Below are 13,419 nucleotides of genomic sequence, written 5' to 3' on the forward strand. Positions count from 1 at the left end.
TTTGTTTACTCTTTAAACTAAGCAGATATTTTTAAATGTTATTTTAAGAAGTGTGATGCTCGGAAATGGTTTCTTCGCTTAGTTTCTGATATTGAGTAGGGTACTTCTAAATTCAAGCTTTGTTTTAATTTTTTTTAAACAAATCGATTGATTGATATTTATTTAAATCTTTATGTGTGGTTTGTTTTGAAATGTTACCCTTTAACATACAAAATTTTAAATAAGTGTCATAATATCTTTTCCTAAAACCTGTAGGCCTAAAAAAGGATGTGAATACCAGATCGCGTCAGGATCTAATATTAAAACCAAGCTTTTCAATTACCCAAAAACATAGTAATAAACCTACTCCATTTTTACATTTCTTAGTTTTTAAATATTTTTTTTTAGGTAAGTGCATAATAATGAAATGGATTTGCGTTAATTTCTCAGATCATAATTTTGCAAAAGTAAATGTGTCCCTATATAGAGAAAGCATATATTTGATTATTTCCCCATTTAAGTTCCCTAACCTAAAACTTTTTAAATCGATTTCAATTATTTTGGTGGTTTCTCAAATATTTGAAATGGTATTTAAGCCAATTATTATTATTTAAGTGAAAATGATAAAATAAATAATGACTAGAGAGGTTTTTTTTGGGAAAAAATTCCAAATTACCTTAACTTTTCTAAAATTTTATTAATTCACAGGGGTTTGAACTCAAGCTGGGGTTCATAAATATCTTTTTTGAGCTGTCTGCTGTATTTATACATGTCTGACGATCACTTAGAGGAACTCTCGAAATGGCTCGTCGAAATTATCGTTGATATCTGCGAAGCTGGAGGTGTTGTTGCCCACACCCACACCAACCCCCACCCCCACGCCCACGCCCACACCAACCCCTATGCCAACTCCCACGCCCACTGGTGAGTTGCCATTGAGTATGAGCGTGGGCTGCTGCTGCTGCTGCTGCTGCTGCTGTTGCGACTGCATCATGGTGGCCCCCAGGTGGCCATGGCCATGCATCGCCTGCTGGTGGTGGGGGAGGTGGCTGGATTGCTGCTGCTGCTCCAGCGGCGTCTGCATGTGGATGGCCTGCGGCTGGAGGCTCTGCATCGCTGGACTGGCAGTCACTGCGGCGGCGTTGAGCAGGCTGCCGGTATCGGTGGCCGCCAGGAGGGCACAGTCGAAGGCTCCTCCATTGGCCAGGGCGTCCTCGAAGCAGAGCGTAGCTGCACTGGTATTATTTGCTGACCCACCTCCATTTTCCGCAGTCAAATTGGAGAGCAGCACACCGCCCACCGCGCCCGAGTTGAGCTCCAAGGCTGCCGCCTCCTCGTTCCGCTTGGAGAGTATTATGTGGGTCAGATTGATGATGTAGTTCTTGGCCAGCGTCAGCGTTTCGATCTTGGACAGCCGCCGTTCCATCTCCACGTGCGGGATGACCTCTCGCAGCGATTGGAAGGCATCGTTAAGGCTGTGCATCCGCATGCGTTCGCGTTCATTGGACTCTAGGCGCCGCATATTCCGCTCCTTGGCATTTAGAGCTCCCTTGCGCCGCCGATTGGCATTGGCATTTGCATTGGAGGCGGCGGAGGAGGAGTTGGCGCTGTTAGGGGCCAGGGTCGAAGGGCAGGAGGCACCGCCACCTGAGCCGGCCTGCTGGACGCGTCCGCGACTCGAGGATCCCTGGTTGCCCAGCGAACCGCCAGAGGGATGACCAGTGTTGGTGGCACTGCCTCCTCCATTGCTGCTGCCCCCACCGCCACTCGTGTCATCGCTCTGCGAACTGGAGTCGGTCATCTCCAGGTCGTAGGTGTTATTGCTTAACTGGATGGAAGGTACATGATAATGGCAGGTGTTAAGGCACTACATTCTACCCCCTCTTTTTGACCTACCTGTGAGGTGCGTCTGGTGGCGCGACGAATGGGTCGCGAACTCCCCTCCGCCGACTCCGAGGATAGTCCATTGTGTCCGTCTGTGTTGTAGTTATTGTTGTTGTGGTGCAACTGGTGTTGCAACTGCATGAAGTCATGACTGCTCATCAGTTCCGTTAGCTGCGTGGCATCCATTTTTGGTGAAACTTCCCAATAGACCAGATTGAAGCTTTCACTATAAAAATTGATTATTTTATAGAATTTTAAAGATTTTAAAATTTGATTAAAAAGGTTTTCGGTGGAAATCTTCCATTACTAAACTTTTCAGTATCCCGTTTAATGAGAAAAAGGCTATTTTGCCTTTGGCAAAAAAATGTAAGAAGCAACAGGAAACGTTTTCGACTACATAAAGAACGTGTATTCTTCATCAGGATTGCTAGACGAGTCGACAAAGTCCGTCTGACTCATAAAAGTCTAGAAGCCGAGATTTTTCTTTGGCACACATTTATTTTGTTACAACTTATTAAAGAAGTTTTTAAGATATTAAGGTACAGTTCAAAAATCTTAAAAGATATATGGTCTGTTCCAAAAACAAACCGCCGACGGCATTTTTGAAAAATTATGTAAAGAAATTTTAAGGTCTTTTATTAACGCTAATATACTTTCAAAAACTTAAACCGGCAAAGTTTTGAAAAGATATCAATATATGTATATATATGTCATGTTTCCCTTTTTTTAAATAAGTATGCTTACTGTTTAAAACATTTTTTGATTTCCCAATTCATAATACTCTATAATTGTAATTGCTTTGTTATTCTTGGATGGATTTTATCTCTAAACCAAAATCGCTATCTGCAATTGACATTGCACGTGTCTATTTATCACATTAATTAGATTTGGTGACACATACCAAAATGATGCTTTGAAAAATTAATAGCTGTCCGATAATAAAGCACCAATAAAAAAATTGTATTTGGGTGCTGTAATAAACGGGAATCAAAGAGGTATCAATGTTTCACATTGAAAAAAGGACGAGTTAGTCATAACACTGGTTAACAAATTAAAATTTAATCCAGAGATGAATGTATTCTTGAGTGCAGCTGGTCCCCATTAAAAGAAATGTAGACCATTTTTTAGTATTGTAAATATGTTGTACCCTTTTCCGTGGTTAATTTCCTTTTTATCTCGAGATCTGATGGTTAACTTTTCAGATAAAAAAGTTCTTCAACTTTTCCATACTTGTTATAAGAGCAACGTTCTTAATAGACCCCAACCGCGATAGTCTACATAGTTTTAAAAATATATTAGTGCTCCCGTCCTTCTTTTTTCCTATAGTACTGCAGGAATACAATATACCCTTTCACTCAATGAGTGAGGGGTACAAAAAAAATGTGCGACAAAACATTTACCGATGAAACGCTTTTGCGGCATTGTCGTTGTTATGGTTATGCCCCTTGGCTTACCAGCATTTGACCCGGAACCGTGCTGCAGCATTTAAAGCGTGGGACTGACCTGGGGACCCGCGGAATGGGAAATGTACATCTACACCGACTTTGTTGTAATAGAAAACGCGCACTTTGCAGTGCATTTCTTTCGCGGTCGGCGCTGAGTGAAACAAAAGTGTCGCTATTATTTAACGACAACAGCTCCTTGGACTTCAGACTCTTTGGAGCCTTTTAAATAAATGTTGAGAGAAATGACATAGCTTAACACAGCGGTGGTCTGCCTCAAAGGCGGGATTGTTTGATCTTTTATCGAAAAACATAGCGGGGTTTTACTTTATAAGAAGGGTTTCTACTTGAATTGAATTCCAATTTTTGAAATCACAAATATTGCCGGTTTTGTGTTAAACAAATTCTAAAATACCACTATTTTTAAGATATTCACATATCCAAGTATGTGCTCTATATTAAATTTAAACTTTAAATACCGGATCTTGGGTGTATTTAAAAGATACGGATATTATAGATAAACATATTTGGGTCAAAATAAGTCCTTCAACTTGTCACCGATGGCTTTTGATGCCGATCAAACCCACATCTCAGACGAACTTTCTGTTTCTCTTGGGGATTTCACTGAAATTTCAGTTCCATTGTCTTGCGGCAGACAGGGGTTTGGGGATCTTAGCCATGTACCCAGCAGTCAGCACCTGGTCTTGTGTAATATTTATTATGCTTTCTACTAAATAAAGCATACTTTTGTGAGCTTTTGTTTGCCTTTTCTGTGGGTCGACGCAAAGTTGCAACATCGCTGCACTGCATTTGACAAGTGTATTGGGAGTTTTGTTTAGGTATTAAATGAACTCAAGTTGTATGAAGTCTGAAAGACTTAAATGCACAATGTACTATCAATCAATTTAAGTTTATAACCATTTTATCTTAGTCGTATTTGTTAGGAAGAACCTGTGTTCAAAACCTTTTAAAATATGTATTTTAATTAATAATTATTTATAAAGCATAGCTTTAAAAGCCATGATTCACAATATCAAATTTAATTTTTAGAATTTCATAACTTTGTAATTGGTAAAATAAGACACCAGTATTTTTACAACTTACGTTTACTTGTTTTCAAATAATGTCAGGATACCTTTAAGACATTCAAAAACACTTTTTTTAAAACACTTTCACACTTTTCACATCACTTTCATTAACTTGTTATATCATCTTTCTTTATATCAATTTGGTTTATGAACCTTTTATCCTTGACTAAATCAACACTATAACTTGTATGCTTTCTGAATATTTCTTGGCATTAGTAGATTTTTGAAAAATTCCGCACCACTAGGAATTTGTTTTTTTGGAAACTTGCAATGATAACCAAATTGCTCTGAGCCAAGTAACGAAACGAGTACCGGAAACGCGGAAGCGCTGAGGATGACGGCCACTTGTGGAATGGCTGCAGGAACGAAGCGGCGCCATCGGCAGACCCGAGTCCGGACCAAAGACGAATCAAATGCCTGCCCGACGGACGACGAGTCGAGCAACAAGTCCACCCAGCAGAGGGGGCTGGAGCTCCAGCCCGCACGAAGGCCTGAGTAGAATCTGACTGGCGAATGGAGAGCATCTGAAAGGGCTCAAACACCGAGTCGAATTCCGAGTGAGTTTGGGCCATTTTATTTGTGTCTTTCCCATGCGTTTGAGCGTAGGCGTGATTGGGGTGGCACCCCTGAAATTAGAGGCTTAGGTTAAGTTGGGTCGACCAATTAATACTTGGATATCAAAGTATTTTACAAATGATAATTGGTAATTCATAAAAAAACGTCTAATGTATATGGTTTTCCAGAAATACATAAAAGCATAGAAGAAGTTCGATGATACGGGTCGTGTCGGACGATAAACTTATAGATACTACTACTAAAACTCAATATTTTCCTCATACAATCTAAAAAATACATCTTTTTTTAACTTATTGTTTCTTTTTAGCTATGAACAACCAATAATGTTAAAATATTTTAGGATCATAATAAAACCCTTCCAAAGTAAAAGTTTTACACCAATATTTTTGAGTTGTACAATTTTTTAAATTATAACTTGTCGAAATCTTATATTTTTATAAAACCAAGATCGACTTTAGATTGCTCTCTTAAAGGATATACCATTTGTGGGTCCAAAAAATATATTTTAGGTATGATAGGTAGCACTTTGTGTTTGAAAATCCAGTAGATATATTTTAGGTATGATAGGTAGCACTTTGTGTTTGAAAATCCAGTAGATTATCTGGCCACCAATGAAAATCCCAAGTAAGGGTATTATAAAAACTCGTTAGCACATAAAACTAATATACTCCACAATTGTAGAGTAACCAGTGGAGCTCTAAATCGTAGTCCTTATCACATTACACGTTATCCCAGTCTAGCACACATACACATAGATGCAGTTCCAACCCCACAATCACACAACCCCCAACCCCAAACTTCTATTCGCCCAACGGGGTGGCTTGTGCTCCGGAGTTCCTAGACAGGCACACCACGTGCTCAGGGCCCAACTCCAGACGGGGGGTATTGAGCCAGCGGACCACGGAGGGCCACAGCCACAAGGGTCGAAATGGGAATGTGGGGTGGATGTGGGCTAGAGTGGGTGGGGTTGGGTTGCGATGGGTTGGGATGGGTGCCGAGCCTGATTAGTCCATGTGACGCATGTTGCTCTCGACGGCCTGCATTCGACTTTCCACTGCGGCTGACTTTCCACTTGGCTGTCGCCAGCTCCTTTGTTACCAACTCCGATTGACTGAGTGAGTTGTATACTGTTATTATTATTATCGTCTGTTTGTCCACGCTCTTGTTGCTGTTGGTTATCACAGTGCTTACGCCCTTATCGGGTGGGCTTTATCTTATGATAAACTATTGTCGGCAGATAATAAAATGTTGCTAGAAAAGCTATTTTGCTTATTCGAATGTTGCCAGTTTCCCCTCACACCAAATGTTTGCGTCTGTGTGTGTATATGCGGTTTTTTATATGACTAATATTTCTTTTGTTTGATTTGGATCAAAGGGTTTTTAATAATTGCTTCAATATTGGAGAGACGTGAATGATAAACTTTTATGTGGAAAACAGTGAAAGCAAAAAACTATAAATGTAGACTTTTAAGACTACCCTGTCTGAGGCAACTAAATGCAAATATGCCTTGGATAGTTGGGATTGGTATTTTCAAAGTCCTAAGAAATACGTAAAGTAGATCACTACTTTTATTAAAATAGCAATAACTTTTACATTACCTCCGTCTTGAGCGACTCTTCTAGGAGAACTGCGGGAGAGTCTTCTAAGGGATTCGTGGTAGTCTCTTGTTAAGATGTCCAGTCGATTCTTCTTGGAGAGTCGCGTTAGAATCCTCAAAAGGATTCTCGAGAATCTTTTCTAGAAGAATCGTCGGAGACTTTTCTAGGAGAATCGCAGGATATTCTCAGAAGAGTCTTCTGGGAGAGTCGTGTGAGGCTTCTATGAGTCCTCGCTGGAGACTCTTCTAGGGGAGTCGCGCAGCATTTAGTTGGGTGAAGGGTATTTGATAGCCGATACCACTTAAAGACTAAGGGGACATTTCCGAGAATATGGACTTGGTTTTCTTTCATTAGAGTTATCGATAAAATAAAAGCACATTTTCTGTTTCATCAAGCATTCATTCCGTGTTTTTATTCGTTTTTTTAAACAAATATTTAGTTTTTTGCTCAAGTTGGGGTAGAAAGATAAATTACTTTAGAAAAAAAATATACCATGGATGTGTCTTATGACACAACTTCTGTCTTTAACTTTATTGTGTGAATAATAGTGTACGCCTGGATATTCTCTGGGAAAACTGTTTATTTACTGGAAGTCTTACTTAAAAAGGAAGTAAGTGAACTTAAGTATCAGCTCTCCTCGTTTCTTGCTCGGCCCACAAATTCCTCTTCAGCCAAGTGTTGCCAAATACAAATTGACAGTTAATATTTTTAAACTGGCAACTCAGTTCCTCAGGATGGGTAAAATAAAATAGAGAGTGCACAAGCAGCATGTTGTCGACAAGGACATTATGCAAATCACCCGACGGCAGCGAAAGAATTTGCGTCGCCCACCGCCTTTAGCAAAGACATGAAAATAATAAACAGGATAAAAAAGCCAGGGATAGAACTGCGAAAGGAGAAAAAATACCGGTCGACTGCTCTGGAGGCAAAATGGTTCAGCCGAAAGCTCCTTACAGTCCTTCGGAAAGGAATCTTTTGATTATTTTTACCCAGAAAAGTTTGTTGTCGTTTGTGGCTGGCTTGAAAGTTGAAGGTTCCCTATCAACAGTTGGTTGTTGTATTCATGGATTATCTTCCCCTTTGACTTATTAAACCGATCATTGTACTCGACATCTCATACAAAACCAAACCAAAGAAATGTGTATCACGCGAAAAACATCTGTAGGTATGGCGCAAATATAATAGAAATCAAGAGAGGATGCTAGTTTCGACAAGTCGAAGTTGATATACCCTTGCAGTTTAATCCATATCATGCAATTAAAATCAAACGAATATTACAGACACCGTATATTCGAAAGACTTGTACATAAATATTCCGATAAATCCTATGGCTGCTTTATGATATAGACGTCCGATTAAAACACAATTGTATTGAATATTTCGAAATCGTAAAAAGAGGCTATAATCAAAAGCAAAGAAGCTAAAATTTTTGTACTTTTATTTTTCCTGTTTAATACTATGGGAGCTCGGATCGTTCCGGCTTATATGTACATATACTACATGAATTAGGAAGAACATTTTTTTGTAAAGATTCGTCACGATAGCCTTCAAACTGAAAGACTGACGCTTATCAAGAATGTTTATACTTTATGGGATCGGAAACGTCTCCTTCACTGCGTTTCAAACTTCTGACTGAAATCATAATACCTTCTCTAAGGGTAAAAACAGCCATGGCCAGCAGAAGCAGCGCTCTTGGCCCGTGGACTTGCAAAAATTCCTCTGCCGCTGCTGCTGAAGGTCTGCCACTACAGTTGCAGTGCACGGATCTGTTCACACACACAGAATAGTACAGCGGTCGACCCTTACACTTCGACAAGTTTCGCAGAGCAAATAATTCACTCAAATTATTGTATGCTATGCCTCTGATGACCATCACTGGTATAAAGACATTAAAGTTTTTACGAGGTTAAAGCAAATTTTCCTATACTTCTTGGAAAATGATGTATTGTGATATGTACAAATTAAAGGCCCTTAAGGGAGATTCTTAGTCAAAACACTTCAAACCTAATACTTGTTAAACATTTCTGTTTTATTAAAAAATGGGCTTTTATTTTCTGATAGAGTTTTTTAAAAATACACTTTGCATAAGTTTTAGCCCCCGAAAATATACAACGTTACGTATTTGAAAAATAACAGATGTCGTCTTAAGAATAACACTCGAATTTCTTTTCTTGCCTCGCCCTCTATCAATCCATCAATCCTGGCAACCGCAAACACGATTCACTGCGAAAGCCCAGCAGTCAACGCCTTTAATTAAATCAAAAGGGAAGTTTTCACCACACGACTGGCATTTTAAGCGCCGTGATCGACTTTAACACGTTTAAAACACAAATTTCATCATTGCGACCCCCACCATCGAGGCATCTAAGTCGGTTCTTAGACGGGGCGGGAAAATCGCACCCGCGGCTATTTAAAAATTCTAAAGACAAGAGAAAACATTATAAGGCAATAATAAATAAAAAGGGAGCAAAGTAGGCGTACCCCTCGGTCGGTCTGCATCGCATGCCCTCTGGGGCCCAACCATCCCACTCGACTCGTCAAATGTCAATAGCAAAAAGTTTTCGACCTCCTGGTCGTCGACAGCTGCTCAGCATTCTGGTCCTCGTTCCCGGCCGATCACCGCAAGAAGCCCTGTTGACAGGCCCCAATAATTTCACCCCGCTTTTTGAGATGGGTTGGGAGGGGGGGACTGGTCACTCAGTCGGCGTATTTACATTTATTAGGGCAACGCTGCTAGTGCCGAGATTGGAGTACATATATTTCTCACATAATCGGCCCTTCCAATATTTACTTTACGGAATGCGGGAGGCGATTACTAAATATTAACTTCAACTTGATCCCGAGTAAGAAGAGAAAATGTTTTTTCGATGGTATACTCGTATAAGTGGTTTTCAATTGACGCAATTTCCGGTTGACAACCGATGTAGACTGAAGTCTTTACATAATAACCAATGCTTTAAAGCTTTCCAAAAAATATATAGATATTTTGTTGACATGGGACTTGTTTTAAGACTAATTTAATGTTATAATTATGTTATATCTAAGGAATGCATATATTTTGTATCTAAAAAATGGTTAACTAATCTCTTTACTTACTTTTATGAAAATCTTATCTTATCTTAAGTAAGATATTAATTTTCATTAAGTATAAGGACAAAGTAAGAAAATTCTGGAACTGAGTAACAGGTCCAGAGGCCTGCCATTAATGCAAATGACATTCCATTGCTTCGTAACACTCATTAAATATACGGACAAATCCTGGAGACTCGTAATGCGCCATCAATAACAATTATTCGTAGTGCCACTTTCCTAGGTGCAAATCGCGAACCATCAAAAGCAGGTTTTAGACGTCATTACACGGCGTTCATATCCATTCCTCCTCCCAACTTTTCACCCCACTTGCCATTCCATCAGGATATTCCAATTAATAGCGCTTCATTGAACTTTTTCCCGTAATTTAAATGCAAATTTTTCATGGAAGGTTGCTATTTTCGTGTGCATTTTTTTTTAGAGGCACACCTTTTCTTTTTTGTTAGTAAAGTTTATAATTTCTTTAATCACAAATCAGGCGTAAGTAAAACTTTGATTACATTAACATTGTAAAACAGGTGCTGGCGAGGCATCGAAATACAGCCTGCTCCTTGTCTTCATCTCAGCAACGCATTCGCCATCATCCGCATGACGGATACGTAATATTTGCTGCTGCGACATATTTTAAAGACTCGCCTCCAACTTTTTAATGACACCAATTAGCCACTCTTGAGCCACTGAAGCGAGTCGCCATGTAAGGGGATGGGTTGGTAAATATGGAGGAGCAGTACCCAGGACACACTAAAAGCTGCCTTTCATATAAGTTGCATATCGCTCTGGCTCGTTAAATCAAAATGTGTGCTATAAATTCACTCGTTTCCCGACGGCCACTGTGTAAATAATAATTATTTATACATACTTAGTTTCCCTTTTCAAGAGGCTGCCGAGACTTATCAGCCATGAAGTGGTTATATAAATACGAGTTTTTCTGAAAGTCCTTCTTTTGATTTAAAGAGCTGTGCTTGCAGAAAACATTTCACGCTGTAATTAAAGCTTTTTGATTGTGCATACTCCCAGTTCGGGGAAAATAATTCTGGGTGAAAGAAGTATTAAGTAGAAAACCAACTCTACTTACTTATCTAAGAAATTGTAGAAATATCTGCAATCAAGGTTGATTGCCACCACATAATATTAGTAGTTAACTGTTAGCCTATGATATGGATAGTTACATGGGTACCCAAGATATGGGTAGTTTCCCTGGTACCTTTTTTACTCAGTGAGCTGGCGTTCGACTACTACAGTCAATTTTCGTTTCCCCCCACTCACCACGCCACATTCAAAACTGCAGGGTACAAACAAATTCTTTTTAGTGAAGAATTTAGGAACTACAGACCAGAGAATCCCATGTTGGGAAGGCCCAAATACAAGGGAGAGGCTTTAGTTAGGTTAGGTTAGGTAGGAGTGGTTGGAGATTAGATACTAATCCCCTCACCTAGGCCACATTGGGCCCCTTGTGATACCACATGATCTCTGATGAGATCCTTTTCCCTAGTTCATGGGTTATCTGCTTTCGCGAAGTATTCTGTTCTTCTTAAGAAACATAAGAGTTTTTGGATGCTTACGCCCTGAATGGCCGCAAGGCTCGGAAGTGTGTAGCTACCTAGGGTTTGAAAACGCTTTAAGGGAGAGGCTTTAATAAAGTTTTAAATTTAGAATAGTATCGTTACTAAACAAACATGCCTAAATAGTTATATTGTCGAAAATGCTGTTATATGGTTGGAACCATTAGAAAGCAACTTTAACTATTTCAACTTATTAATTTATTGGCATACTGATTTTATTATACACGTTACTAGTAGAGTTAACTTGATTCTTCCGAAAGTATAAATCAGGCAAAGGGAAGCGTATTCGACCCTAAAAAGTATATATATTCTGTCCGTATGAACGCTGAAACTATAAAAGCAAAAATGTTGGGATTAAGCACGTAGATTCTAGAGATTCGTGCGCAGAGTGCCCTACTCTAACGCCGAAAGCACCCATAACGTGAAAATCTGTATGGTATCGATTAAGAGATCCAATGTTTTGATTCAAAAATATTAAAGAAATACATATGTATGTATTCAAAATAAAATCAGAGAAACTTTTTTTATTGCGGTAAAACTTTTACACTCCAGCAGAGCGCCAAGGCCATCGGAAACACTTCATAATCATTAAAATATGAACCCCAGCTCGTCTTCGTGTGTGTCCATCAAAAGGACCGAGAAGACGGGAAACGGAAATGTATATTTTAATTTTTACACATAGCCAGCGATTACGATGCGAAGGGGGGTGGGAAGGGGAAAGGAGAAGAAAGCGGAAGAAAGAGGAAGTGAGAGCGAAAGAGAGATTCAGTTTACTTGGGCGTCTGCCTGGCGCCGCTTTGACCAGGCCGCAAATGAGCGACGCCCTTTGGCCCTCAACAGGCGATCCCCTGCCCCCCCCCCCCTCTGGATTTTCCCCACGCCCCTGACATGGCCACCCTTTAATCACCCACACACACATACTTAAGCATGTAGTGGTGTAAGGGGAGAACAATCTATTTACATTTACACCAAATGTTCAAATTTATTTATCGGTGGGGCAGTGGAGAAAGGGGGGGGGGGGGGTGTTAAGGGGGTGGTAAGAGGGGAGGTGGGTGGAAAGGAGCGTGGAAGCAAACGTCAAACGACGTCACGCAGAAAGTTGTTTGCGTTGGCGAATAGCGCGCAAAAGTAGGCAACGTTATCTGTTCATTGCGGCGTGTGTGTGTGTTCCTGTGTGTGTGGTAAGTGGGTCGGTGGGTGGAAAATGGGAAAACACATACATCATGTTTACACACATGACCGTGTGTGTGAGTGCGTGTGTGTATGGCATGCTGATGAGTTCTGTTTGTTGTTTTCCTTGAACAAACTTTAATTGTTTTTGATTTTCCTAAGGATTCAAGTGCCGCGAGTTTTATTCACTGTTTGTTTGCTCATCAGCAGAATGATGCACGCAGAACTGGGGACAGTTGGTCTTTTATTTTTTTTCGAAGCCCTTCTCAAACGCTCAGTTGGCAAAACAAATCGGGCAACGGAGTAGGCGGATAACTGAAATGGTTCGCTCTTGGCTAATTAAATGTACATTTGTGTAGCTTCCCCTGAAAAAGAGGGGGAGTTTCAAGTGGTGTCCCGAACTCTTTCAACTGCCTGACAAGATTCTTCCTATCTGCGCACGGTACACTGAAGAAAAGGAATTGATAAGATACTATGATCATATTGATGAAGTTTCGGGATTATTTCTATATAGATACGTTGCGTTTCTCTACTTTTTCTATTTCTTAGAGTTTTATATATAGCTATCTCGATCTTACCCAGAGTAATATCTCGCGACACCTCGTTCTCTTCTATCTTTTTCAATTTTTAAATTATATTTACCGAGAGAAAAATAATACTTATTAAATTTACCATACGAATTTTATACACAAAGAAAATTGTGACGTTCTCAAATCAAGTATTTTTACACTCAGTTAAAGGACTGAATTTAAATACAAAATTTGGGAAAATCTTATAATGAGAAAAATTAAACTCAATTATCACAATATTATCAATTTGTGCTCTTTAATTTCCAACTTGAGAAAAAATATTCTAATATTAAGAAACCGAAAAACTCAAAAAAGAAATGGGAATCCTCATAATGTGTTCTAGTTTACTCCTTTTTAAATAAGTTCGGCAAACAAGATGAGAGATAAACGCTCTTTAGATGTGATGCTAATATAAGAGCAGCAATTTACCATGGATGATTAGGATCTAAGGACTTTATAA

The 13,419-nt window shown here is 39.6% G+C and overlaps 1 protein-coding gene across 1 annotated transcript; it reads right to left on the bottom strand.

Moving 5' to 3' along the window:
• Positions 1-763: 763 nt before the first annotated feature.
• On the bottom strand, positions 764-2,083 carry LOC119547731 (protein dimmed). Its single transcript, XM_037854717.1, has 2 exons — positions 1,876-2,083; positions 764-1,807 (listed from the first exon to the last, which is right to left on the bottom strand). The coding sequence occupies exons 1-2, from the start codon at positions 2,047-2,049 to the stop codon at positions 764-766; spliced, it is 1,218 nt and encodes a 405-aa protein (XP_037710645.1). The 5' UTR covers positions 2,050-2,083.
• Between the last annotated feature and the right edge of the window lie 11,336 nt (positions 2,084-13,419).

This window comes from Drosophila subpulchrella, chromosome 2L (assembly GCF_014743375.2).
Source record: "Drosophila subpulchrella strain 33 F10 #4 breed RU33 chromosome 2L, RU_Dsub_v1.1 Primary Assembly, whole genome shotgun sequence".
NCBI classification, from domain to species: Eukaryota; Metazoa; Arthropoda; class Insecta; order Diptera; family Drosophilidae; genus Drosophila; species Drosophila subpulchrella.

What these genes read in the sequence shown, in the direction of transcription:
- LOC119547731 (XM_037854717.1), bottom strand. Translation starts at nt 2,049, where the DNA reads ATGGATGCCACGCAGCTAACGGAACTGATGAGCAGTCATGACTTCATG. An exon ending in CCACCAGACGCACCTCACAG is followed by an intron (nt 1,808 to 1,875) that starts GTAGGTCAAAAA and finishes CCTTCCATCCAG; the next exon opens with TTAAGCAATAACACCTACGA.